Source organism: Pyxicephalus adspersus, chromosome 9, assembly GCF_032062135.1.
Source record: "Pyxicephalus adspersus chromosome 9, UCB_Pads_2.0, whole genome shotgun sequence".
Taxonomy (NCBI): Eukaryota; Metazoa; Chordata; class Amphibia; order Anura; family Pyxicephalidae; genus Pyxicephalus; species Pyxicephalus adspersus.
Genome location: NC_092866.1, coordinates 39,240,705 through 39,268,642, shown reverse-complemented (window position 1 = coordinate 39,268,642; position 27,938 = coordinate 39,240,705). Strand labels below are relative to the sequence as shown.

At 39.5% G+C, this 27,938-nt stretch overlaps 1 protein-coding gene across 3 annotated transcripts in view; it reads left to right on the top strand.

The window, feature by feature from the left end:
* The first annotated feature begins 3,703 nt into the window (after window positions 1–3,703).
* Window positions 3,704–27,938, top strand: part of EML3 (EMAP like 3) — a 76,116-nt gene continuing 51,881 nt past the window's right edge. For 2 of the 3 annotated variants that reach the window (XR_011922126.1, XM_072421623.1), the window contains exons 1-4: window positions 3,704–3,965; window positions 6,819–6,953; window positions 9,010–9,073; window positions 20,160–20,432. Coding sequence is in view for 2 of the 3 variants with exons in the window: in XM_072421623.1 (XP_072277724.1) it covers window positions 3,944–3,965; window positions 6,819–6,953; window positions 9,010–9,073; window positions 20,160–20,432 (494 nt within the window). In the remaining variant the exon portion in view is untranslated. Of the gene's footprint in view, window positions 3,966–6,818; window positions 6,954–9,009; window positions 9,074–20,159; window positions 20,433–27,938 lie in introns of those variants that run through there. The other variant, XM_072421624.1, reaches the window with a different exon arrangement.

Below are 27,938 nucleotides of genomic sequence, written 5' to 3'. Positions count from 1 at the left end.
ATACTGTCTGATGTAAAATCACTCAATTATTTTGCTCTGTATACGGTTTGCTGTCTGAAGTACAGGTCTTAGGGATACACCAACCACTGATCCAAAGCGTGCACTTCCCTATTTATTAATGCCTGCGGTGTTGCCATATCCTTTATGTTAGTTCTTTGCATTTCCTTTATGTCAGTTCTTTGCACATTTTAATAAACCAAATAATATTTGCTGATATGAAAATAAAAATGTAATTGAATTATCAAGCAGGTGTTATTGTACATTGTGTATTATGAATACGCACGTCTTTTCTCTGGATTTTTTTAATATTAATTGCTAGGTTTTAAAAAAAAGTTTTTGACAATGTTGCATATATAGTACAATATTCTGGCTTCCATTTGTACATTGTTCGTTAAATCCTGATCTGCAGCAGTTGAAGAATATGCAGCCAGGGGTGGAATAAATGTAGTAATCTCTCATTCTCAGCCATTTAGACGAGATGAGTGAGTGATATGATTGTTCAGCTGTCACAGAGGGCCTGTACACACAGACACATTCGCTGAATTAGGGCATTGGGGAAGAAAAAAAACGAAAAATCTTTACTATAAGTGTCCACAAATACAGTGCAAAATGAGCCTCACTCTTCAGATTTATACACAGTAACCCTGTAAAGTACCTGATGTTTGGTGTTCTGAGTATATATGAGTAAGTATCTCCTTCCTATTCTTCCAGCTTGCTAATCAGACAATTGCCATACCATATCCTGTCATATGGGGTAGGGGGAGGTCCTGAACCCTGTGTAGTAGAATAGCAGTCAAGAAGAGTATGGAAAAGGTAGGACCTCAATTAGGTTTGTCATGGGAAGAATAATCCCTTTACTGTTTGTTAAAGTTTTCGCCAATGGGAACACAGACAAAAATAATAACAAGGTTCTAACCCATCCATAATCAATCCATAATTACTAGTACTTTTGGCATGAACCTAAAAAGGTATAATTGCTAGCTTATAGGCAGGGGTGTGGTTGTGGTGGGCAGTCTCCCCCTTTAGAGATGTGTGTGGAGGAAGTGGCATAGGGCCCAACATTTGAGGCGGAGGCCGGGAGCCTTTCATGGAGCACATATCCAGGGAGTTATCAACATAGGAGTAATGCCCAGCCTGTGATACCTCACTGTCTTCTGAGGAGCTGTCCTCGAGGACCCTTTGGGTCAGCATGTAGTGTTGGCCCTGTGAGGATGTGTGCTGGATCTGTAGAGCAGGCAAGAAAGGTGGGGTATCCCCAGGAGAGAGTGGGGCTGCTGGAGATGCCTGTTGTGAGGCAGAGGGGGATACCTCCTCACCCTCTCCACGTGCTGCAGAGAGTGTGGACGCCATCTTAGCTCCAGAGCCCCGCACTGTTGAGCTGGCAAAGAATCCAGGAGTAGAGCTCTGGGATGTAGTAGACGAGGCTGCTCATGCCCCTGCACCTCTGGGATCTTTCTGACAGCATCTGTTGCCCACATTATACAAAAATGCCCTAATAAATATAGATGACAGTATGGAGCAATGCAGAGCCCCATGTGATGTGGGGTCTTTATGTTTAAAAGGACTCAAATACCATCAATAAAGGGGAGGGGGGACAGTAGGCCAGCATGGCAAAGGGCTAGATTATGCTGAATGCCAGGAAATGAGGCAGGCGCTATCTGACTTGCTGCAGCTTCTAATGTACATATACATGTGAGAAGCTCATAGTGTGTAGTGAAATTAGAGTAAACAATTTCAGTAAAGGAGAGGAGCATGTACAAATTAAGATAAGGCTTAAGTTAATTTTCCTAATATTTAAGGTGTGACTTAGTAGGTTATAATTGTATTTATTTTTACCAGGGTCACATGACACTCCAGCGCTGGGTCTTCTCTCTGAGTGTATTCTACATTGCTTGTGTGGCAGGGACACTATGTGCTTTTTTTTTAATTGGACTAGAAGAGGAAGCTGTGTTGTCAAAGCCCCAGGATGGCAGATTTAGGTAGGTTATTTCAATCCTTTGGATTAGAGTGAGTGGGGGGTCTGGGACATTTGGCCTGGAATGTAATATACTGTATATATTGTATAGACTGTAATATACTAAAGCCACCCTATCGAAGGCCCATCATTACACTAGCTCAGGGGTCAGCAACCTTTACTATCAAAAGAGCCATTTTGCCTTCTCTTCCACTAAAGAAAAATAGTCTGGAGCCGCAAAACATAACACAGTTTATAAACTTTTAAAAGTTCTAATATTTTTTTAATTTTACCTGTTACAACAAGTGTGCATGTGTAGGCCTACTTTGAAATAAATTAAACACTGAACTATGCCCCTAGAAGCCTCCAGCTTCTAACGTATCATCCTGTTACATTAGAAGCTGGAGGCTTCTAACGTAACAGGGTAGATTTTTTTGATGGGCAGAGTTCTTTATGTTCTGACGATGCCTTAGCGATGAAATTTTAAGGGGTGTTAGCCACAGGTGTCCCTCATTTGCAGCTTTAATTTTGTTCACCTGTACCCCCCAATCTTGAGTAATTGGGGTTAGGTGCTAGAAGCCTCCAGCAATGTGTAACAGGGTAGATTATTTTGATGGGCAGAGTTCTTTATTTTCTGACGATGCCTTAGCGATTCAATTGTAGGTGGTGTTAGCCATAAGTGTCCCCCACTTGCACCTCTATTTTGGTGACCTGTACTGCCTCCCCCCCGTTCCAGAGAAATTGGGGTTCAGATGCTAGATGCTTCCAGCAATGTGTAACAGGGTAGATTTTTTTGATAGGCAGAGGTTTTATGAATTTTTAGGAGGTGTTAGCCACAGGTGTCCCGTACTTGCACCTCAAATTTTTTTCACCTGTACCCCCGTTTCCAGATAAATTGGGGTTTAGGTGCTAGAAGCCTCCAACAATGTGTAACAGGGTAGGGGTTTTTTGATGGGTGGAGTTTTTAGGAGGTGTTAGCCACAGGTGTCCCTCACTTGCACCTCTAATTTTGTTCACCTGTACCCCCTTCCTGTTCCAGAGAAATTGGGGTTCAGGTGCCTCCAGCAATGTGTAACGGTAGATTTTTTTGATGGGCAGAGTTCTTTATGTTCTGATGATAGCCTAACAATTAAGTTTTAGGGGGTGTTAGTCACAGGTGTCCACCTACATTTTTGGTTTTGTACATCTCCCCATTCCAGAGGAATTAGGGTTCAAAGGAGGGGGATGTCATTGTACACACCCATTTGTACACGCCCCGTGGTAAATTTATTTCACTGGTAGATTTTTTTCATTAGAACACCGGATAGGGAATCCCCCTCCTCCACAGTGTCTTGGGAGGAAGGGGATCCCCCATCAGAGATCTCCCCGCGGCAGCCGAAGGGAGCCACAACAAAGAGGCTGAAGAGCCGCATGCGGCTTCGGAGCCGCAGGTTGCAGACCCCTGCACTAGCTCATGCATTTAATAGTGTCTGTCAGTCTCCCTAAAACAGCCAATCTGCTTCAAGGTATTATTTTTGTTTGGTTTGGGGATTAAACAGACATAATGTCACGTTTTCAAAGAAAACATAAAAACTAACACTTATTCGTAATAATCATTCACACAGTGTGGCAATGAGCTGTCACGTAAATGAAGAGGGAGCAGTGAAGTCCCTGTCATCCTGTGGATGTGTCTGGGCCCTCTCATGTTCCCCATTTAAACAGCCACCAGCACACCATGTCAGGCCGCCCTCCCCCTCACAGTCACACTTTGCGCTCTCTGCTCTGTCAAAGTCTCTTCAATGGGGAAGTGAGACGCGTTTCCTGAGGGAGGGACAGTCAATAGATTGTATCTTCTGTCTGGGAGGGAGGAACATAGAAGTACAGGAGGGGCACAAGAAAGAGAAGCAGAGGGAGGTAGCTGCAGGGAATGTGTCCGGGGGAGTAGCGCTGCACTGCCTGTTCTTACTAATTCTCTTCCTGTACTTAGCAGAGGGGGAGCTGAAGGAACCTATGGAGGAGGACCATCCTGCAGGTGAGACATATGTCCAGAGGATGATAATATACTGCCCATAGTCTACAGAGGATCAGAATGGCAGTATACTGCCCATAGTCTGCAGACTACAATATCTTTATACTTGTATAAGTTTGTACAACATATAGTCTACAGAGCATAATAATGACTTTATACTGCCCATAATCTCCTAAAGATGATGATGACTTTATTCTGGCCATATACTACAAAGATCTATAAATTTATACTGCCCATAGTGTGCCTGGGATAAATATTACTTTATATTGCAGATAGTCTACAGAGGATGATGATTTTGTATTACCCATAGTCTGCAGGGGATGAATATGACTTTATTCTGCCCACAGTGTGCAGAGGATGATGGTGACCTTTGGATGTACCATCATCTATGTAGTGTACTGTCAGCTTTAAGCTATAGAGTTGATATAGTTTATTGATTCCAATTCTATGTGTTTCAACTTGGGATGTAAAATGCTGCTTGTAAAATCTTTACAGTATGAAGTACACATTGGTTGCTGTAGGTTACTGCTTTCTGTTGAGCATTTACCTTGTCCTCATTAAAAAAGGATCATTTGCTGTGATTTCCTCATTTTAAGTCTTTCTTAGCTGGTCTCTACTTTGACTATTACTGGATGGAAGAAAGGATAACCTGAGAATGATACAGGCACATGTATTCTTGTGCTTCAGTTAAATGTGAAGAGAATCATTACAAGAAAAGTTATCCAAATATAGTATTTGGTAGAATGGTACTTGTAGGGTATGTAAATGTGCACACATAGAGAAGGGTGTGTAAGCTTTGCAGACTCAGAAGCGAAGATTGCAGAGTCAAAGCGAAGCTGGGTGAGATGGGTGTAAGCGTAAAAAAATGACAGAAATCTTTTTGGCTGATATGGTTACACTTCTATTTGTTTGTCTTTGTTTTTATAATGTGGATGTCACATTTATACATTGGAAGTTTATTAAAGGTACTTAGGGATAAGATTTTTCTCACCAATGAGATATAGGCCCTGATTTATAAAACCTCTCCAAGGCTGGAGAGAATACACTTTTACCAGTGAATCTGGGTGATCCAGGAAACCTGGGATGGATTTCCTAAAATGAATCTGCTATTTGTTAGCAAATGTTTTCAATCCTGGACCAGATACATTACAGGCTTGCTGGATCACCCAGTTTCACTGATGAAAGTGTATTCTCTCCAGCCTTGGAGAACTTTAATAAATCAGGAACATAGGATCTATTCACACTTTGCACAATTTTGTGTAGCAAACAATTTACTTATGAATGGGCTGCGCTATCATAATGTGCATTGAAGCACACATGTTTAATAAACCACAGTAACCCGGGTCAGTGTAAAGGTGCGTACACACTTCCAATTTTTATCGTTCAAAACGAACGACGAACGAACGACTGGGCAAAAAACGTTCGTAAAAAAAGTAACCAACGACGCCGACGAACGAGGAAAGTCGTTGGAAACGAACGACCGGACCGGCGGATCGGATTGGACGACGATCGTTGAACATCGTTCGTGTGTACGATCGTTCGTTGATCGTCCATGGTCTGAGCATGCGTAATGAACGAACGTTCGTTCACTTTCCTGTCGTGCACATAGTTCCTCTATCGCTCAAACGATCGTATCTATTGTGTGTACAATATCTACGAACGATCGTGTCGTTATCTCTATGTGCAGGATCGGTGCTATACGATCGTTCGTAGATATCGTGCAGGATCGTTCGTCGTTCGTTTTCCAACGATAATAATTGGAAGTGTGTACGTAGCTTAAATGTGGCATCAGTGTGTTTGGAAAAAGTGATTAAATGAGCCCGTTCACAACTACATGTGCATTACCACACATGCTTGAACACACACAATGATGATGCAGAAACCAGAGAAACAGAGGAAGGAACACCTGACATGCGGGAAAGTTAATTCTCCTAGGGCCTATTCACACTCATGTATAAGATTCCTATTTTAATCTTGCTATTTTCACATGTATGCATTGTGTTGATGCACTGTAAAAACTTTAAAAAGAATGTCAACACTATAACACATTATGAATCTTCACAAAAATGCACCTGGAAATAAATAAGACTTAGTAAGCATGTTAGATGGTCTGTGAAAATCTGCAGCACCAGATTTTAAAGAATTCAGATTACAAAGAAAATTGAATACATTTGTTAAATTATACAGTTTGAATAATAACTTGATGGCATCAAAAGCCTGGATTGATTAGGTTTATTACAATAAGTATTATTATTATGAAAGAAAATAGATATTGTTCATATTGTATATTTTGCTCACATCAAGACGATAGGGCAAATCACTGTGTTGTCTAATTATTGAATACAAAAAGTGATACTAAACAATAGGGCATTACCAATCTTTTAACCATCCCTGTCTATTGTCATTCAGGCACCTTGGGGCTATATTTATAAAACAGGTAATCTGACATTCCCAAAAATATTCTCTGTGGGAATCAATTACTGCCTTTAAAACACATGGACCTGCAAATTTCCCACCAGGGAATGTTTGAGGGAATGTTAGGTTCCCTGTTTTATAAATAGAGTCTATGGAGTGGTAACAGACTGTCACTTCTTGGCTTTTACAAAAAAATGTAAAAGCCTAGCAGAGAATTTATTTTTTTCCATTATTTTGGCCATTAAAAAAATATAATGAATGGACCTGCTCAGTCCAGTGTTATTTATTTGAGCAAGTGGTTTTGAGTGATAAAATGGCTTGCAAAGCTGCTAGTCTGAACATGCTCCTAATGTTACCTGTTTTTTTTGTTTTTTTTTACAATTGGATCAATATTGCAAATGTGTAATGGGGAATTAACTGACTGAATGTGTTTTTTTATAGATGCGTGCCCAAAAGCTGATTGGGAGAGACGTTTACGGGCACAGGAGGAGGAGGTCATGCTGCTGAAATCAGTACTTTGTGATGTTCTACAACGACTTCACAACTTGGAAATTCACTCACCTCCTGGACTCTCATGTAAGTAAGACATTTTTATGGCCTTCATGCTGTCTTCTTTCATAATGTATTGATTGATTGAAGTGTTTTTTAGCCCATATCACACTTTTGCCCTTCACTAGTATTAAGCTGCGTACACACCTGCAATTTTTGTTGTTGGAAAGGATCTTTCACGATCCTTTCCAACGACAAGGGACTGCACGATGCATGAACGATGCTGTACATACAGCACCGTTCTTGCTCTATGGAGAGGGGAGGGGGAGAGCCACGGAGCGGCACCCTGCTGCGCGCTCTCCCCTTCCCTTTCATTAGGATCGGTTGTCGTCCATCGTCCGTGGATCTGGCAGGACGGTCGTTCGGACGATGGACGACACCGACTGTACACACGGCAGATTTTCGCCCGATAATTGGCCGATGCCGATTATCGGGCGATAAAAATCTGACGTGTGTACGTAGCTTTAGTTTGCAAAATGATTACGGTGAAAAGGTTTGAGAGAACATAATAACATGAGTATCCAAGGGTAACTGTATTTAGAAATAATGTACCTTATATGACCCCTTTCGCACCTTCTTCATCCAAAATGTATAAATTTGCAGACCTACAGGCTACAGATTTATGGAGTCTTCACTTTTTTTTTATAACGTATGTTTGTTTGCTATGTGGTACTGTACTTTGAACTTTGCCCCTTACGTTAATTAGGAAGCCTAATAAAGTGATTCTGGCTATGTAAACAATTTGTTTAATACAATGAACATATATCTGTTCTTATCATCCAAGATAATGAACGCAGAGCTGACAGTTTAAAAATAGCATAGAATAAAATCGAATAGATAATAAATTTGATTTCTGATATACAGGCTGATTACCTGACATACTGGGTTGGTAATGACCCAAGTTAAAGTAAATTTAAACCCAATTGGTAAAATCCCATGTACGTTTTCACGTTTATATCATTTCAAAACTGCACTGTTACTTTTGCAGAAATTTAATCTTCATTGTCATTGAAATGGAAACTGAGAGAAAATCCAAAATTTTGAGTTGTCACCACAACAGTAATAAAGAGGAAATGGTGACATCGAAAAGAGGATTTCCATCACTTTGGATAAGTTTCCAGTACATTTAACTTGGGTCTACAGCATGAAATTTTAGGGAATCGTATCTATTATCTCCATTAGTCCAAGAGTTTTTAATTATCACTACTTGATCTAACATGGAAAAATATTTTTTCAAAAATGCTCCTAATTTTGATGAATGTTCTGATGCAGTTACTGTCCCTGTGTCATATTGTCATATAGGCTTCCAATAGAGGCTGCAAATGGCTGGGCTTATACTTATTGCACAGGCATGGTCCACTGTGTTCACCATCTGGAATCCTGCCCAGAGAAATGGATGCACCATGCAGAAATCCTGCATGGTGCATCGCATCTAACTGCAGATGCGTGCAGCAGGGTGCTGGGGACCCAGGCGGTATTTAAAAGCAGATTACTCGGTAATCTGCTTTTAAATTTCCCGCCCGGCCACGCCCCCTGATGGAGAAGCGCCTCGGCATCACAGCGGGATTGTGCGAACGCTGCTGGATCGCGGGGCTAAGGTAAGGGGGACCCCTAAAGTTACCCCGAGTGTGACTCGGGGTTACCGCTTTTTGCATTGTTTTCCCACCCCCAGTCACACTCGGGATTACCGCTAGGGGGGTTAATGGCAGGAATTGGTTCTCCACCAGGGAATGTTTTAGGAAAATGTCAATTTTAGCTGCTTTATACCCCTAATAACAAAGAGATTCTCCAACTTAATATCACCCTCTAGCATTCCAGTAAGGCCCAGATAATCAAAAGCACTTCCTGAAATCTCAGCTGTACCCATATGTAGTGAAATTTGTTATATCCGTTAGGAGACTCAATAGTTTATATATTACCAATACTTAATAAATTGTGTTTGAAGCATTGGCAATAGCAGGCAATTTATCCATATATCCATATTTACGCAGAATAGGTTTATATAGTGTATGAGCAATTTATGTAAACTAAAAATAAAATTATTTTAGTATATATTATAACAGTATATTTAATTCTAAAACAGGTAATTCAAAGTCCTCTGTGTTACAGTCTTTGAGAGATGCCATTACACCATCAAAAACTTGCAGGTAATAATATATAATATATATGTTTTTCAATTTATATGATAATTATGGATTGTGAGTGTTATCCATGCTGGGTGTCAAAGTAAGGCACAGTTCTAATATAAATATACTTTCTGACCAGTCAGACCATCTTCAGTCTATCAGGGAAATGTTATCTATTTCTTAAATAAACGTCAGCTGCTAGGTTGAAATTACAATCGTAGTAAAACATACACAGACAACAGACATTGTATCCGGCGTTATTAATACAGAGAATACAGCAGATGGTACAAAATATGGTATACAGTTCAGCTAAATTCAGACTATGATATTTTAGATATAAATTGAATTCTGAGATATATAAGTTTTGCAGGATTTACACACTTCTTCCCCCATTCACCTCCAGGCCCTAAAACTAACATGACTTTGTTATCACAGACCATTTGGTAAAATCTTTTTGATTTTGACTATGAGTCGTCACAGGATCTCTCATAACTGAGTTATCAACTGGATGTGTTGAAAATGATCCCTAAATCTCAATGATAATCTCTGTTGATAAAATTTCTACTTTTTTGGTTTCTATCATTTTTAATTTAAATTTTTTAAACAAATATGTAAGGAAGAAAAAAAACATAAAAAACAACAATAGAAACAATGCAGTATGCATATTACAAGTCATAGCACAATACTGAGTTTACAAAAATAGAATCACAAACAAGGAACAAACATTTTTCCAAAATACAACTATACCCAACCCAACAGAAAACTAAAAAGAAAAAAGAGCGGCGAGGAGGGAGGGTAAGCCCAATATCACACCTGAGAAAATGTATGGGATAAATCTCAAAATAACAATAAATGAAGATTATTCTGACCTAGAAGGTAATCAGAACACTTCTGGCAAAGAGTAAACCCGCCACATACTAGAGAGATTTTCATTAAGAAATATATTATCCACCCGTTTTAAGACCTCAAAAAAGGGAAAAGCTTGAGTTTTCCAATTTTTGGTGATCGTTTGTTTTGCTGCACTTAGTATGTGTACACAATTGAAATTGAAAATTGTAACAAAGCCACCCAGGGGTCCCTACACACAGGCCTGGAGAATATAGTGCTCAATAAACGAAAAACCCTACCCCAAAAACTTGTAACTGAAGGGCATGTCCACCAAATATTGAGGTCCGTACCTAGCTCCTGACAACCCCTAAAACAGAGTTGCGATGTTGGGGATACATGTTTCATTTTAGATGGCACCATATACCACCGCAGCATCACTTTGAAAGCAGATTCCATGGTAAGAATATTTGTGGAACATTTAGCTATTTTTGTCCAGGTACTAAACCATTCATCTGATTTTGTGTCACCTAACTCCCTTTCCCATTGGGAATTGTAAGAATGAAATGACGCCCTAGTGACTTCAGACAGCCTTAAGTATAAAATAGTTATTCATTTTGGACATAAAGGCGTTCTTTTTTTTTTTTTATTAATATTTCTATTAGCAACCAATAAAAACAGACATTTACATAATTCAAACAGGTAAATACAAAAGACATTGTCAAACAAAAAAAAAATGAGGGAGCTTACAGTTTTATAGAAATATTCAGATCCAATAACTTTTATACGCACACAATATTACTCCCGTTGGAACAGTAAGCAATCTTCTATCAGTTTTCACTGGTTACTGATTTTATATTCAGAAGTAGAGAAAAAGAGAGGGGAGAAAAGGGGGAAAGAGAAGAATAAAAAAGGTGGGGGGAGGGGCTGGCAAGGGACAGAAAAGGAAAAGAGGGAGGGCGGAGCAGCCGCAAATAATCTGCAGTGGCCTTGAATTCGTCCCAATAATACCATGTACGTGTTGGTCTGCGTGTAGAACGGTCTCCTGCACTCATAAGCTCCTCCATATATTGAATATCGTTTACCCTGGTCAACCATTGCTGCACAGTGGGCGGAGCAGTTTGTCTCCACAGCGGGGGGATGCAGGCCCTGGCCGCATTTACCAGATGGCGCAGCAGCGACCTTTTATAGTATTTCCTCGACATTGCTGATACATGAAACAGAACAAGCTCCAGTTTATCCCGTATCCACACCTCTGTCAGCTTTTGCACAATATCAGCAACAGCCGCCCAGAATGAAGTTAGTCTAGGACAGGTCCAAAATATGTGTAACAGCGTACCAGTGTGTTGTCCACATCGCCAACACTCTGAGCTAGTGTGTGGAAAGAGTTTCGCCAGCGGATCAGGGGTTCTATACCACCTGGTAAGCACCTTGTAATTAGTCTCTTGATAACGATTGCTGATAGAGGCTTTGTGCCCGTAATATAACATACACTCTATTTGATCTTTGGTAAATTTAATACCAAGATCTCTCTCCCATTTAGTAACAAAATATGGCGCTGAAGGGTCATGGACCATCAGTTGCATTTTATACGTATGGGAAAGCACTCCTCTCAAGGGATCGCCATTTACACATATGCTCTCCAGCGGGCCAAGAGGGTGGCCAAAATCTTGAGCCTGCGGCAATGACTTTATAAAATGTTGAAATTGATTTTTCTCCAGATACCCAGACTCGGAAGAGAATGGTCTACTTGGAGCTGGTCTGTAGTGGACCAGTGAGAATGGTGTAGGAAATGGATAGCCCGATAAACACCGCTCTCAATCCAGATCTTATATACTGGGTCTCTCCTGCTAGTCGGAAACTTGGGGTGACCTAGAATAGGGGACATAGGAGAGGGGAATACATTAATTCCTTCCGTGCGGAAATACCTCGCCACCATTTTAAGCGTCTCGCCTATAAGGGGGTGTCGGCGTAGGGCAACCGCGTCCTCAACTGGGGACCATGCCGCAACACTTAGCATTATAGGAGACTGCGCGTCCTCCAAGGTTACCCATCCTTTAAAGCTGGCGTGTCTGCACCAGTCTACCAATCGGGTCAGATGTACCGCCCTGTGGTACAGTATTGGGTCGGGGAAAGCCATCCCCCCTTGATCCTTTGGGAGTCGAAGAATAAATTTGTTAGGACGGGGGGTTTCAGTGTTCCACACAAATCTCAGGAACTCAGAGCGAATTTTATGCAGCAAGTGAAGAGGTATACGTACAGGTAATGTTTGCAGTAAATAGAGAAGACGTGGCATGATGTTCATTTTTAAGATATTACATTGGCCAAACCAAGAAAAGGTCTGTTGTCGCCATCGCTGGGGATAACTGTGTATGATGTTAAGCAGTGGTACAAAGTTCAAGTCTACAACTCTTCTAATGTCAGCAGGGATATTAGTGCCCAGGTATCTGATAAAACCTCGAGCCCATTTAAACGGGAAGGAGGGTGCTAATGCTTTCCGTAACTCAGGTGGTAAGTTAATGTCCAGCACCTCTGATTTTTGTAGATTGATTTTATAGTCGGAGAACTGAGCATAACGACGCAACTCTAGTAGTAAGTTGGGAAGGGTCACCTGGGGAACAGTAATATAAAAGGGAAGATAGTCCGCATACGCAGCCACTTTGTGATCAAAGGAACCTACCCTAACACCCTTAATATCTAGGTTCTTGCGAATATGGCCTAGCAAGGGTTCAAGGAGCAGAAAAAAGAGTAGGGGAGACAACGGGCATCCCTGTCTCGTGCCATTTGTAATAGAGAACGGACGGGAAAGAATTCCATTAACTTGAACAGAAGCGGTAGGGTTCCTATAGAGAGCCTGTATCCACGTAAAAAGCTTGCTAGGAATGCCAATAAAATTAAGGACCTGGTACATATAGGTCCAGTTCACGCGAACTAATGCTTATTCAGTGTCTGCCGAGAAGATCATAGAAGGAATTTTATGTACAGTCACGTGGTGGATCAAGTTCAGCGTGCGAGTAGTGTTATCCCTTGCCTCTCTAAATGGAAGGAAACCACTCTGGTCCGAATGGATAAGACGGTGCAGGATGGGTGTTAGCCGTCAGGGGTCGCCAACCTTTTTGGTCCCGTGGACCACTAAAGTTAGATCTGAGCCTGCGATGGGAGTGGGCGGGTTGTGTGCCAGGAATTTGTACGGGGGACATGGTCCGCGGCTCTGACCGGTGTGCCCCCTCCAGCAAGGTCCTTCTTCTGACCCCGTTTGAGGGTGCACCAGCCAGAGCTGCAGACCAACAAAAGTTTTTCACGGACCACCGGTTGACGACCGCTGTTTTAAAACATACTTGTTCAAACAAAGTTAAAGAAACAGTAAACTGAAAAATGCCCAAAACAAAAAAACAACCCACTTACCTTCAATCCTGCAGCGCAGTCGACCGGTGCTGAGATGTTTTTCATCTGGTCCCGCCTTGCCCCAGCATCCGTCTTGGGGGGCCGCCATCTTCATCTCTTCTTCCTGGTTCTTCTTCCTACGTTACCCGACCCAGGCACGAGACCGGGTGACGTATGTTGGAAAAAAACTTGGCGATCTCACTGCGCGTGCAGTGACTCATTTACAAAAAGAATCCGCAGAAGGAGCAACCAAGAGCCTCCTGGGATGTGTGACATAGGTATCCTGGGAGGCTTTGCGCTCTCATTAATTCTCAATCACCTAGGCGATAGAGAATTAGGGGGGTGGTGCTGCACCCTTTTTTTTTTTAAAAAGGGTGTTGCACTTAAAAAAAAAAACAAACTGAATTTTTACCTTACATAAAAGAGTTGTCTACCCATATATGTAAAGTGAAATTTCTGAGTTTAGGTACGCTTTACCTTCATTGAGAGGTCCACTCCCCGAATCAGAGCGTTGATCCAATGTCTCAGTTGCAAATAACAAAAAAGTTCTATAATCAGAGCCTGGGGAGTTGAACGAATCTCCTCCCAACTAATAATAGAATTCCTCCCTATAAGAGAATAAACTGTCCCATAATTGTGAGCCTTCCACCAATTAAAGACCTCTGGCAATTCCAATCCCAGCTGAAATAGGGGATTGCGTTGGACTGTAAGAAGAGGCAGGTGTGGGGACATTAATCCAGCCGAATACGTGATTCCATCCCATACTTTGAGTATCCGTCCCAAATGAACACTCATGGTTGTCGGGCGTAATTTGTAAGGGAGCCAGGGGAGCGAACGTACATCAATTAGAGAAACCAAATCAAGTAAACCCAGGGTGGGGCCTTATGGCCTCTATAAAACAAGGTCAATGGGGCTATTTGGGCCGCCTGGTAATATTTTATGATATTTGGTATGCCCAATCCACCTTTTGTGAGCATACAAAGTGTTCTGTGATATTCTAGATTGTTTGGTATTGCATATAAAAAACTTTCTAAAATGCCTTCAGCATGTGCGTAGGGGCCTGGGACTGGAGGTGTCCTAAAATAATACAGTAATTTAGGAAGTACTGTCATCTTAACAGAATTGATCCTACCTATCGAAGAAATAGAATAGGAGCTCCATTTAGTCATAATTCGTCTTGCAGAGTTTTACATAGCTGATCAGGAAGAGTTAAGTTTAAATCCACAGACTTCTGTTCATTGACCACTAAACCAGATATTTTTGCAAACTCTTTAAGTATCTTGAATAGGTTCGGAATTGAAATCCTGGGTTGAGTAATGGTCAACAGGAGATCATCTGCAAATAGACTCATTTTGTAAATGGTACCAGCTATCTCAATTCCATGAACATTGGGATTCTCTCCAAATAAACATGCTAAGGGTTCCGATGCTAAAATAAACAATATGGGTGATAAGGGGCACCCCTGTCTTGTTCCTCTGAAGATAGCGAAGGATTCAGAAAAATAAGCCGAATATCTAACTTTCGCTGAGGGTGTACAATAAAGTGCCTTTAGCCACTCCATAAACCTCGATCGGAATCCCAATCTCGAGAGAACATAAAACAGATAGTCCCATGAGATTGAATTGAGAGCTTTTTGGTTATCAAGAGCCAATAGCATACTGGGAGTTTGATCTCTTTGTATACAATGTATAAGGCTAATGATTTTCCTGGTACAGTCGGGGGCTTGTCAAAGCTTGTCAAAGCTTCACAAAGCCGACTTGGTTTATATATATCAATTTATCCAAGAATTTATTAAGTCCAGTGGCCAAAATTTTTGTCAAAATTTTGACATCAATATTTAGTAAGGAAATTGGCCTATAATTGGGAAGGTCCAAGGAGTCTTTCTCAAGCTTTGGTATCAACTAAATATAGGCCAAAAGAGACGAAATAGAATGGTCCGGGTGATCTCTCAAAAAATTAAACATATCCACTAGTTTGGAGGCTAAAATTTCTGCAAATTTTTTGTAATATAATGCTGAAAACCCATGCTGCCCCGGTGATTTTGAGAGTTTTAAGGTTTTGATCACCATTAGTACTTCCTCCAACTTTATCTCAGCTTCCATCGTTTCCGCCAAGCTCTCATTTAAAACTGGCAAAGACAGGCCTGAGAAAAACTTATCAGCTTACTAAAGGTACCACCTGGACCATAAGCATTAGAGAGTACACCAGTAAACATAGGAACAGATAGTTATCAGGTTGGCTGTAATCTGATCATTATACTTTCTTAGTTTTATGGAATCCGAAAGACCTTGTTTGGGAGATAGTAACTTAGCTATCTGGTTTGTTTCTCAACTTTTACGTCTAATAAGTCATTCAGCTCCACCCTCACTTGATGAATTTCCTTGTACAGTAGTCTGGACAGATTATTTTTCAGCCTACTCTCTAGCGAGAGGATAATTGAATTATAATTCCATGTAACGTGGTCTTGTGGGCGTCCCAAAGTGTAATTGGTGACGTCACCGAGAAACTATTCAGATCAAAATATTGAATTAATGCCTGTTCTATCACCTTAGTCACTTCAGATGATGAGAATAACGCGTCATTAGGGCCCCAGTAAAACGCCTTCGACTTAGGAGTCAAAGAATTTCAGTGCATTAACACCAGAGAGTGGTCAGACCATGGGGTTGTCAAAATTTTACATTTAGAACTTTGGGGCAAAAAGTGTTGTTGTACAAATATATGGTTTATTCGCGTAAAACTACCATGTGTTGCGAAATAATATGAATGTTCCTTGGTGGTGGGAATAAATTCCCTGCACAATCAAACCACTGGTGGCGGGTCAATAGCTCTGAGAAAGCCGAGGATTGTCCATAGTTAGATGTCAGTGTCCTGGATCAGTGTAATAGAGGAATTATCAAGTTTGGGATCAATAACTAAGTTTGAATAACCCATCATCAACAGGGTGCCTTTTGCATACTTCTCAACAACAGAGGAGAAATGTGTAAAAAACCACAGTTGAACTGAAAGGAACAGATCAGTGGAAAGCAATTAGAACCCCTCTCTTATTTTCTGAAAAATATGCCAGAAAAGTTTGGGGGTAATATTTGTGAAGATATTTTGGGCTTGAGGAAACTGGAGCTTAGGCAATAAATAACTTCTGGAGCAAGCTGTGCTTTGATATGCAAAAAGAACCAACTGCAGAGTTTGTCTTGGTCATTAAAGAGTTACAAGAGGCTGCATAAAGAGTTTCAGTCCTAAAGATCACCCACAACCTCAGCTGTGTTTAGCAAATGATTTCTTCTGCAAGTCATGCAAACCACCTCCTTCCAGCAGGGAAGTCCCATTGGAACTAGTAGTTGTCCGTATGTCGGATGTTCTTTAACCGGGGACTACCTGTACTATCTTGAAATATGTTAACCATTCTCATTTGTATTTCAATATTTTTATTGAGTTTTAAACAAGGCAAGTTGACAATAAAATAGCACAACAGTGACAATTGAGAAACACATGAAAATTATATAAGTGGCTTGAAATATTGCAATAAAATGAACAACTGATAATAAACGAGTCAAAAATAAAAAAGCCATGGGTCAATTTTTATAATTACGTCTCATTAGTGTAACAAAAACAAGAGGAAAAAAAAGGAAGAAAGAAAAAAAAAGAAAAGTGAGAAGGGCAAAGAAGAGATCCAGGCTCCCAGACATCATCAAATTTAACCAAGTAATTCTTTAAAGAGTGGGTGAGTCTGTCGTTGATCATAACCCAATTCAGTTTTGTGAAGATGGGGTCCAGAGGTATTGTGTTTGTTTTCCAAGCTTTTGCTAGAGAGATTCTTCCTGCCTCTAGCTCTAACGCCGGCTTAGAAAGAACAAAACTTAAATTACCAAACAAGGCCCCATCCAGGGAGCTTGGAATCTCACTCTTCAAAACCTTGGAAATCAGCTTAAATACCTCTGTCCATAAGCGCTGCGCGATCAGCCATTACCACCAAATATGAATCATGGAACCTCTAGAATTACAACCTCTAAAACTTAGTGGACAGGCGGACGGGAAAAGTTTGCCAACCTGTCCGGTACCAGGTACCATCATCTCAGCATTACCTTGTAATTGGCCTCTACCACTACAGAATATAAAGAGACTTTGGAAACACTATAAGTAAGCTCACACCAATCTTTTAATTCCCAGGATATTCCCAATTCCCAATATCGTATATTTAAACCCGATATCATATATTTAAGTTTCCCCACCGAAGAGGCGAAGGCAGAGTGAATAATTGAAATTTGTCCTTTGGTATCTGCTAAAGAAGAGCAGGTACTCTCAAACAGGGATGACCGGATAGGTTTTGGAGCCTGTCTGATAACAGAATTTATATAAGATTTTAATTGTCTATACCGAAAGTGTTCCTTGGGAGGTACTTCCCGTTTGCTGGAGAGATATTCCCGGGTAAGTGTTGACCACATATCAATAAGGTCTTTCATTCTCATGAAACCTTTTGAAATCCACCAGGAAAAATGCTCTGGATTTATTCCAGATTCCGGATTATGCCAGAGTGGTGTTAATGGCCCGAGTCGAAAAAAGCTTCGGATGATCATGATATTTATCCCATACCTAAACAGAATGCAAAAAGGAGGGGCAGCAAATTGAGCTCCCCTCGATTTTTTCTTTATCCACATAGGAGCTTCTATGAACCCATGAAATTTATCAAGACCTTCTAGTTCCACCCATTGGGGTCGAACTCCTTGCAATGTACACATAGAGAATTGTGCCACTTGAATTCTACTGTTTTTACCCGCCCATATATACTTCATTATTTTGGACTGAAGAAGCATAATATCCCTCTGGGGGACCTGAATTGGGAGGATACGGAATAGTTAAAGAGTACGGGGTAACACATTCATCTTAATAGTTGCTATCCGTCCTAACCAGGAAGGGGGAAACTGAGACCATCACTGCAGGTCCGCATGGATCTTTTTGAAGAGGGGCATATAATTGGTCCTGTAGAGACAGTATTATAGGAGGGGGTCAATTGGATACCCAAATACTGAAGAGAGCTCTCATCCCAACTAAGATCAAATTTATTTTTAAAGGATTTTACTGTCGTAATCAGAAGATTAATATTAAGTGCCTAAGATTTAGATCTGTTTACCTGCAGACCAGAACATAGAGCAAACCCATCCAAAAGTTTAAAAAGGTTGGGCAGCGTAGTTGTCGGAGATGTAATATACATTAAAATGTCATCTGCAAAAAAGGCACATTTGTGCTCCACTTGACCACACTTTATTCCCTTGCTGTTCTGGTCAGCATGCATAGGAATCGCTAGAGGTTCAATCACAAACGCAAACAGAAGAGTAGACAGAGGGCAACCTTGTCTAGTTCCTCTTTTAATTGGGATGGTAGAAGAAAGAAAACCCCCTAAAGATTTTTTGGCCTCCGGAGTATCATAGAGGGAAAGCAACAGATTATTAAAGTAAGGACCAAAATCCATAGTCGATAGGACCTGGAATAAGTAAGGCCAAGAAAGACTATCAAAGGCTTTCTGGAGATCAGTAGAAATCAGCATTGCCTTTCATGAGGGACCCCCATCCCAATTTCATTTCACAACTGATATTACATCTGTTGCTCGTTTCGTTTGGTCAGGGGCCTGTCTATGTTGCATAAAACTCACCTGGTCTGGATGGATATAAGCCCCTAAAAAGGAACCAAGACGCACTGAAAGAATCTTTAACATGATCTTAGGAGCATTCTCCTAGAAAGTTAAAATAATCCACCAGATGTGGAACTAAAATGGAGCTAAAGGTCTTAAAGTACACATTAGAGAAACCATCTGGGCCAGGGGAGCTTCCCATTTTGAGCAAGAATAGTTAAGAACTATTATCATTTCCTCAGTTGTGAAGGGCTTCTTCAATATTTGTGTGCTTGGGCTTTAATTTAGGTAAGTTGACCCTTTGGAGAAAGGTGGCAACCCCTTAGTGGGGACCTGAATCTGATGAGCTATATAAATTTTTATGGAAAACTTCAAAAGCAGCTAACATTTTTTCAGGGTTTTGCGTCAGCCTACCACCCCTAAGTTTGATTTTAGGAAGGGAGTGAATTTTAGGCCTGGGATTCAATTTATTAACTAGAAGACTTCCTGGTTTGTCTCCCCAAAGGAATAATTAACCATTCACATTTGAATACATTTGGTACCATCAATTATCCCACTATAGCCAAACATCTACACTTATTTTTGCCTATACCAGATGACCAGTAAAAGATGAAAAGAGCAATTAGTTCAGAAATTATTATACTTAGTCCTGAGGCCATTTCCTTCAAGGTGACAAACCAAGACAATAGGATTTTAGCAGACACAACTAAAGTGGTAACCTTGGTCAATAAATAGGTTGTGGCTGGATAGGAAATTCTCCTGGTGCAGTCAAAAGTTTAGAGACAAAGTTTGCTTTGTCCTGGGGGTATATTTTGGATTGTGATCACGTATGAGAAAATGTTTTTCTTTCTGCTGAAATAAAGTACATAGTAGAATCAAATTGTAAATTACAGTTACTGATGGTAAATCTCAGATACAGATCTGGAAATAGCATGGCCAAATGCTATTTATATTTCCTCTGCCAAACTCCTAGGCAGTTGCGGGGCTGTTGTGTGTGTCCTATAATTTCTTAACAAGAAGGAGTTATTATTTTAAGAACTGACTTTTTCAAATGTAGAATTTTCAAAAATGTAGCTGTGTATTGTTGCATTAGCACCAGAGTAAAACATATATGTTCAGAACACTTCTAATGTACCCAACCGAAACAATGGCCTATTTTTATATAGTTGCTGAATACAAAGTAAGATAAGTGGGTGTTATTGGAAATTCAACCATTGTTGGCCATTTATTTAAATGCATGTCTTTGATGTGTAAACATTCCATCTTTTTCTACAGTGAGCCTAAGGAAAGCGTACAAGAGATGACCTCTTTGCGTATTACTGTTGGGACACAAACAGAGTTGCCTTTGATGGAGCGGGGATCCAAAGAGAGCTTAGACACATTGGATGGAAATGTATTATGTGAAAGTGACTCACTGAATGGTGAAACAGCAGATGTGATCACTGACTCTGAAGAGGCACCAGGACTGGATAAGGTGTTCCAAAGCCCAGTGCCAGAAGAAGGAGCTTGTTCAAAAACCGTTTTGGCTTTGAAACAGAACAAGAAGTCGTGAGTGAAACTCTTTTTTTTACAATTTACCCAAAATAAAACTCAGCACTGAAATGTCAGCACCTAACATAGGTCAGTGAATAATACAATTCCTATTAGTGTATCTAGAGCCTGAACTTTTTCATAGTTTAAAAAAAAGAGTTGAAACCCCTTTAAAGAGGGAGATTCATTCTCTGTGTTTTTCCTGGTGACCAATGTCACTAGGACTAAAATTAATGTAAAAATTAAAAATGTTGATTTGTCATTAAAACAGGAATAGAAGGGAAATATTGCATAATATTTCAGTTGGACTTCACAATAATATATCTTTTCTTTGGGATTTAAACACATTTGAAACACTTGAATGAGATCCCTGTTATCAAATGTTGCAGTGGTTTAAAATGTGCAGCACTTTTTGAGCTCTCTAGAAAAATAGTGGGAGGTGGAAAGTGTAGAGTTGAAGTCATTAGAGTAGTGGGTGGCTGCAGTGGGGAGAACTGTCACTGGGCAAAAGGCTCTGCTGCCAGGGTAGATAAAACTAGTAACTGATCCAGCCATGTCAAGACTGAATCTATCAGAGAACCTAGACTTGAATGGGTCTGTAGGCATCTAGTCTCTGTGAGAGGAGTTGGTTATAGTTAGCAGATCACTGGGTTTCTAGGTAATGGCCAAATGTATCTTTAAGTTTTGGGTAGGTAAGGTAAGGCTAGGATATTTCCCTGGGTTTTTAATGTCATAAAACACTAGCAGCAATTAATATCCTCCACTTTACAAAAAATATTTTGTTGCTTTGTTGGAGAGGTTTTACTTGCTTTCTTTCCCAGCGACCACAAAGAGAATATCTAATTAAGATGAAGATAACATTTAAAAACTGACCAAAATTATAGAATAGTTTCCCAATCTGTAGAGAACTAGAAAGAAAATTTTGGCTAGACTTTTAGGACAGTCAAAAGAAAACATTTAATTCACACTGTACCAACACTGATGTCTAAATTGATTAAACGGGATACTGAAAGGCCTTTTCATTTGTTTTTTTTAAATATATTTTTTTTATACCCACTTTAAAGATTTACCAACTAACTGTGCAGTGGTACAGGAAATCCTAATCAGCTCAGTCAGCTATGTATGTTTTTTTTTTATTTTTTATTTTTTTTTTATTCTTTATTCAGGGTGGACCTCAATTAAAAAAGGTGAAGATTTGATTTGTTACAGAAATCATAAAAAATAGTAAATGTGCCTAAACAGTACCCTGAAAATGTACCTTTTGTTTGAAATTTTCTTCTGAAAAGTATAATTGAACAGCATTATTTATACAGTAAAAAGCAGTAAGAGCAGTAAAACATTTCCCAATACATAGTTGGGAAATCTAACAAGTATGTTATACTGGAAGCAGGGTGGCTCAGAGCACTCTGGCCTTTGCAGTGCTAGATCTCAGGTTCGTATCTCAGGCACTGCATGGAGTTTGCAGGTTCTTCCCGTGTTTGCGTGGGTTTTCTCTGGGTACTCCGGTTTCCTTCCACATTCCAAAAATATGCAGTTAGATTAATTGGCTTCCCCCAAGAATGGACCTTACACTCTATTAAAGACATGCAATTATGGCAGGGACATTAGATTGTGAGCTCTTTTGAGGGACAGCTGACATGTCTATGGACTTTGTACAGCGCTGTTTAATATGTCAGCGCTATATAAATACTGTATATTATTGGGAAATTTGGAGAGAGAAAGACAGGCTTTTTTTGGCATAATTTTTTTGATGTTATTGTGTTTATTAGTGTATACAATCAGAGTGTCAATAAACATAAATTCAATTTATAAACTATATTGTTCTAGATGCCTGCTCTAGACATGAGGTTCCCAATATTCTCATTCCCAAAACTGGTTGGGGAATTGGCTCATTTTAGTGTGTTTTCTGAAATATCCTTAGTCTAATTTGGACCTTCTCTCAAAGAATTGAGAATATTCTATATATATATCCATTATGGGTAAGAAGCCAATGGGTTATTATAAAGCTTTAGGAATACTCATCGTTTAAAAGAGAGTAGTATTGACTGGTAGGAGGCTGAGATGGGATGACCAGACTTAGATTGAGGGGTAGTTTGGCGATACTGAGAAACAGATCTTAAGAGATGACTTAATGATATTTATTTTGTTGGTAAAAGATGGATACTGGAAAGAAAAGGTTTTTTTAGTTCCCGTTTGTGATAAAGAGATGTATGCAGTAGCATATCCGCATCCACTGGCTGGGTGGTTTGGATGATTTGCACAAGAAGTCTTTTGCTAAACACAGCTGAGGTTTTGTCTGATCTCATCCGCAAAACATCCTGTAACTCTTTAATGACCAAGACAAACTCTGCAGTTGTTTCTTTTTGTATATCAAAGCTTAGCTTGCTCCAGAAGTAAATGAATGTCTAAGCTCCATAAAGTTTTTTATTGCTTTGTTTTTTGCTATGTTTGTGATTAACTCACAGTGAGGATTTTATACAGTAACTGACACCATGCTGCCTAACGTGTTAAGACAAACATCTGTCCTAATTTATTAAAAGAATGTACCTGTTCTGACTTACATACAAATTCAACTTAAGAACAAACCTACAGTTCCTATCTCGTATGTAACCCAGGGGACTACCTGTATTATTGTTGACATGATGCTGAAGCAGTAAAGTTAATTTGCGAAACATGTTGTGAATGGATTTACAGAGCCTCACTATAATTTGCAAGTTACTAAGGGACCGTTTTATGTTCTTGAAATATATATTTTTAAGTGTCCTTAGTCAAAAGCACATTCACTGGGCTTATATATGTAGTCATAAAATATTGGAACTTGGTATGTTCTGGGGAAAAAAAATATTACTTGTAATGCTTGGTTCTATTATATATTGTTTAACTTTGAAACAATAACATTTACATTTTAAATGAACACTTGAGGCTAGAGTTCATAATCAAGCCTTCATTATACTGCTTTGGTATCACTGTGCTAAACATCAATGCTTTAAATTACAAACAAGATTGTGAGATCTTGCTTACACATCATCAGGAATCATAATTTCTGCTCATGCAAGTCTCAGTAAGCTTTATGTTAAGTCTTTGGAAAGTAATCAGGAGCTTTAGGAAGCCTGAAAACAATGAAGGGTTCCATCCTGGTTTGGAAATACAAGTCATAGAATTCTTAGGATATTTTCACAGCTGAAAATATAATTTAGGGCTATAGGTTCCCCTAGACAATATTTGGTGTTGTGTAGCTAGCATTGTTTCTTGTTTGTTCATATTGTTTTTAGTTTGTATCCACAGATCTATAAATTTACTGATTTTGACTATTAATTATGAAAGAATTACTAATAACTTTAAAAACCAAGAAGTAGTCATATTTATTAATTTACTTGTTGTTATTTAGGATGAAAACAACATCAGCTTCAACATTTGTATAGTGGTGACCCCTGTATCGAATTGTACTTTATCTAAATACCACTATTAGCATTTTATATTAACACCCCTAGCGGTTATACCGAGTGTGACGCGGGGTAGATTTTACATGCTAAAAGCGGTAATCCACTTGGGGTCGCTAAAAACATAAAACCCCACTTACCTTGTTCCAATGGGTCCCCCGGCGTCCTGCTGGTCCTCGGGACACGTCTTCTTTCTTCGATCTTCAGCCGGAAACTGCAGAGACATTCTCCGGGGTTTCCCAGCGACGTCGGTGCGGGCAGGGGGAGTGGCGGGAAATTCAAATAATTTTCTATTGGATTCAATACAAAGTAGCTGTATTAAGTCAAATACAAAGAAATCTTTAATTAATATATATATATATATATATATAATTCTAATATATATATATATATATATATATATATGTAATACGTGCTATTGTACAGTTATATTACAGGTTTCTGTATTTGTATAAATTTCAATGCAAAAAAAGCAAACGGTTTTTGCATGAAAATACGGACAAAATTAGAACGCTAGCTTCATGATAAAACATAACTACAATCTTTTGCTGAAACTTTCTCAAAATATTTATCCCAATCTTTGTATTAGTTCAAAGGAGAATGAAGGATCTAAGTAGTTACACATACACATATTCCACTTTGTCATAATGCTTACTAATGTTTAGATTACATTTTTTAAAGTATTGCAGTAGAAATATTGAACATTCAAAAAAAAAGAAACAATCAGAATTTCATTTGTGCATAAATTACTTCATGTAATCAAGTGCATTAGTCTTATAGAAAAAGGCTAATACATTTGAAGAGTACTGTATTTACAAATACATCATTACAATAAAGTGAACAGCTTTTTATGAATTCCTAATATCCAACAATGAACCATTGGAACTTTGAATAAGCTTTTTTTTCATCCACTGTGTACATACAGTACTGAAAGCATATCAGGCAATCTTTCCATTACTGCCTACAAGGAAAAGCACAACACAACATGACTTTTGAAGAGGAACTGAACTTTGCAAGCTGTGCTTGAAAAGAGGCAGAAGGAAAGGAAAAGGTATAGTCAGCACTTTTGCCTGTGGCATCCCCCCCAGCTTAATATTTTTACCATTACTGACTTACCATGCCTAGCTTCGCTATGTTTTTATGTGAAAATTGCATTCTTGGTGAAGGCAGAGTTTTACTTTTCTCATGTCAGAGATTCCAGCATAGAGAACAGGGAGCAGCAGAGTAGTGACACCACTAAATCTCACACTGTCCTGAGACTAGCAATCAGAAGTAGCAGTGCCTTAGGCAGCATACACACATAAAATCTTCATCTCTGGAAACAATCTTTTATGATGGTTTCCAGTGACAGATGAATAAATGAGCGCTGTACACACATCGCCGTTCTGTTCCATGGAGAGGGGGGGGGGACAAGGTAGTGGCACCGCACTGTGCTCCCCTTGACTTGTATAGCCGTCTTTCTTGATTGATCTGTTCTGACAGATTCTTGAACAACTCCTGTACTCATCTCAGATTATCGATCGAGACAAGCACAGCTGAGCAGTTCTATAGGCTGTAGGGACAGGATTGTCTAGGCAACCTCATATACCAGAAACTTCACTGTTATCTGATCTTCACAGGCTATTTGGATTACAAATAGAGAATGTAAGACAAGGTTCCAATATATGGTGATACAGATTGACTAAAACGCTTGTCCAAAAAACAATACTCAATTGTATTAATCAAGAAGAAAGATCCAGGTCCATCTGCGGACTCCATTATTGTCTTGTGTGGCTTGTTTTTAGACTTGTTTACATCAGAGAATATTGGCAGCAAACACTCCAAATAGCCTTTTAAACAGAGATGTACTATTTCACTGTCAGTCTCAAAGTTCCTGAAGAAGCAAAATCTGTGAAACCCATCAAAACAAACTAAACTAAAGACTAAGCTTGTATCACATGTATGTTCAGATATCTATGAAAGATATAGATATATCTCATGCTTTAATGTTTTAACTTATTTTTTTTTCAAGAATTGTTGTACATGTATGTGAATCAAATGAAAAGGTGCCTTTAAAGTCCACAAGGATATGTAAAGGTTTTCTTAGAATCAATTTAGATTTGGCATGGTTACCATCTGTAGATGGAGTTACCATCTACAGAGGTCCACTGGCAGTACTGGTGACTAGTTATTTGCCTTTTTTCAGGCACAGCTTTCAGAGTTAAGTTCCTCTGTAATATCTCCTTATAAAAAAAAAGGGAGAACGTAGGCTAGCAGCTGGAAGTTTCCAACCAATCCAATTGGCTTTTGTTTGATGACAGCGTGTATTTTGTACTTTTTTTAATAAATAGTTTGCCTGCAGCAGGGGAAACATCAACAATTGGATTTTATCTTAATTGATGAACTAACTGCTATACTCTAGACCAGGGCTGTCAAACTCAAATGCACAGAGGGCCAAAATTAAAAACTTAGACAAAGTTGCGGGCCAACTCTGAAATTTATTGAAAAAATTGAGGAAATTTTTCCTCCTCATTAGATATAAACCCTTTTCATATGTAAGCAAAGAGGTTTTGCTTCACATTCAATCTGGAACAAGCTTATAATAAAAAAGGCATTAACAATTTTTTAAAAAATGTTATTTAAGAAAAAATCCTATGCCTTTTTTCTCTGTTTCTCTCTTTCTTTGTAGCCTTTTTATGTTAAATTTCAATAGTAACCTTCTTGCACAGGCTAACATTAATAATACCAATATTCTTCTATGAAAATCCAACCATTCAAGCCCATGCCTTGGAGTAGCAGGGAAAAGTACAGCTGAGGGGGAGTGCTGGAAATGCCAGACACGGCCAATACGGAGCTAAATCTTATGAGTGGCTTGCCGCTGATACTCACTCTTCATTGAAAAAGCGCCGCTACTAAACATCCCAGCATTATTTGCGTCTACAAAAATCAGTCCAATGCAGGGCCACGCATAGGAAGAGAACCCGCTGGTCTATAGACGTGAGTGATGTCAGGAATTGTATTAGCGGCCTTATTTTAATGCAGCGGCAGGCCAGCTGCAGTATATATTTTGAATCCCTTTGGCCAAAAAAAAAGGGTTGGGGGCCAGAGTTTGACACCCCTGCTCTAGACACATTTTCAGTCAGCCTTTCTGTTTTTTTTTAAATGTATTTTTTTATTGTGATTTAGTAAATATTAACATACAAGGAAAACAACACAACATATAGAAAAAAACAAAAAAAGTTATATCAGACAAATAATACAAAACATACTGTGTGCATAAGCTCAAAGTTACAAATTATAGGTCATAACAGGTGAACACACAAGTTCAGATATATTATCAATATGGCAAAGTAGAAAAACAACCAAATTTGACGACCAACCCAAAAAAGAAAAAAAGAACCTGACTGTTTAGAAACAAGGTTACATGTTCGAGTCAAGTGGGAGCATTGAAAACCATTAAGTATGAGAGGAGTAATATTGGTCCCAAACATACCAAATCAGCCTTACAACGTAAAGGTCTGAGGCACTTAGCTGTTGTAAGCACCTGTGCCATCAATTTTGTTTGCAGTTTAGGTAAACCCTTTATAGGGACTCCTAAGAGATGGGTCAGTGGGTCGCTGTGTATAGGAACAGAGAACAAATTAGTGAGGAGATCATTCACCTTTTCCCAAAAGGGAACAATATGCGGGCAAATCCACAAAATGTAGACCTCCTTCCCACCTCATTCCTCCAACCTCCTTCCTACATCTCGAACAAAGATTACCGTATTTTTCAGACCATGAGACGCACTTTTTTCCCCCCAGAAGTGGGGGAAAAAAGTCCCTGCGTCTTATGGTCCAAATACAGCCTACACATATGCTGTTAAAAAAAAAGTTTCTTACCGTATTCCTCTCCTGTGTGCGTGTCTCCTTGATGCTGGCTGTGCAGCACGTGCCTGCTCCTGGCTGCAGTGCAGAATGAAACTGAAAGTAACAGCTGGCATTCTGCACCAGGAAGCAAGCTGCTGATCCCTGCCTAACAGAGATCCCTGCCCTAACGGAGATCCCTACACTTAATTACCGGTAAGTGAACAGAAGGGGACAATCAATGGCATAGAGTGATCAGA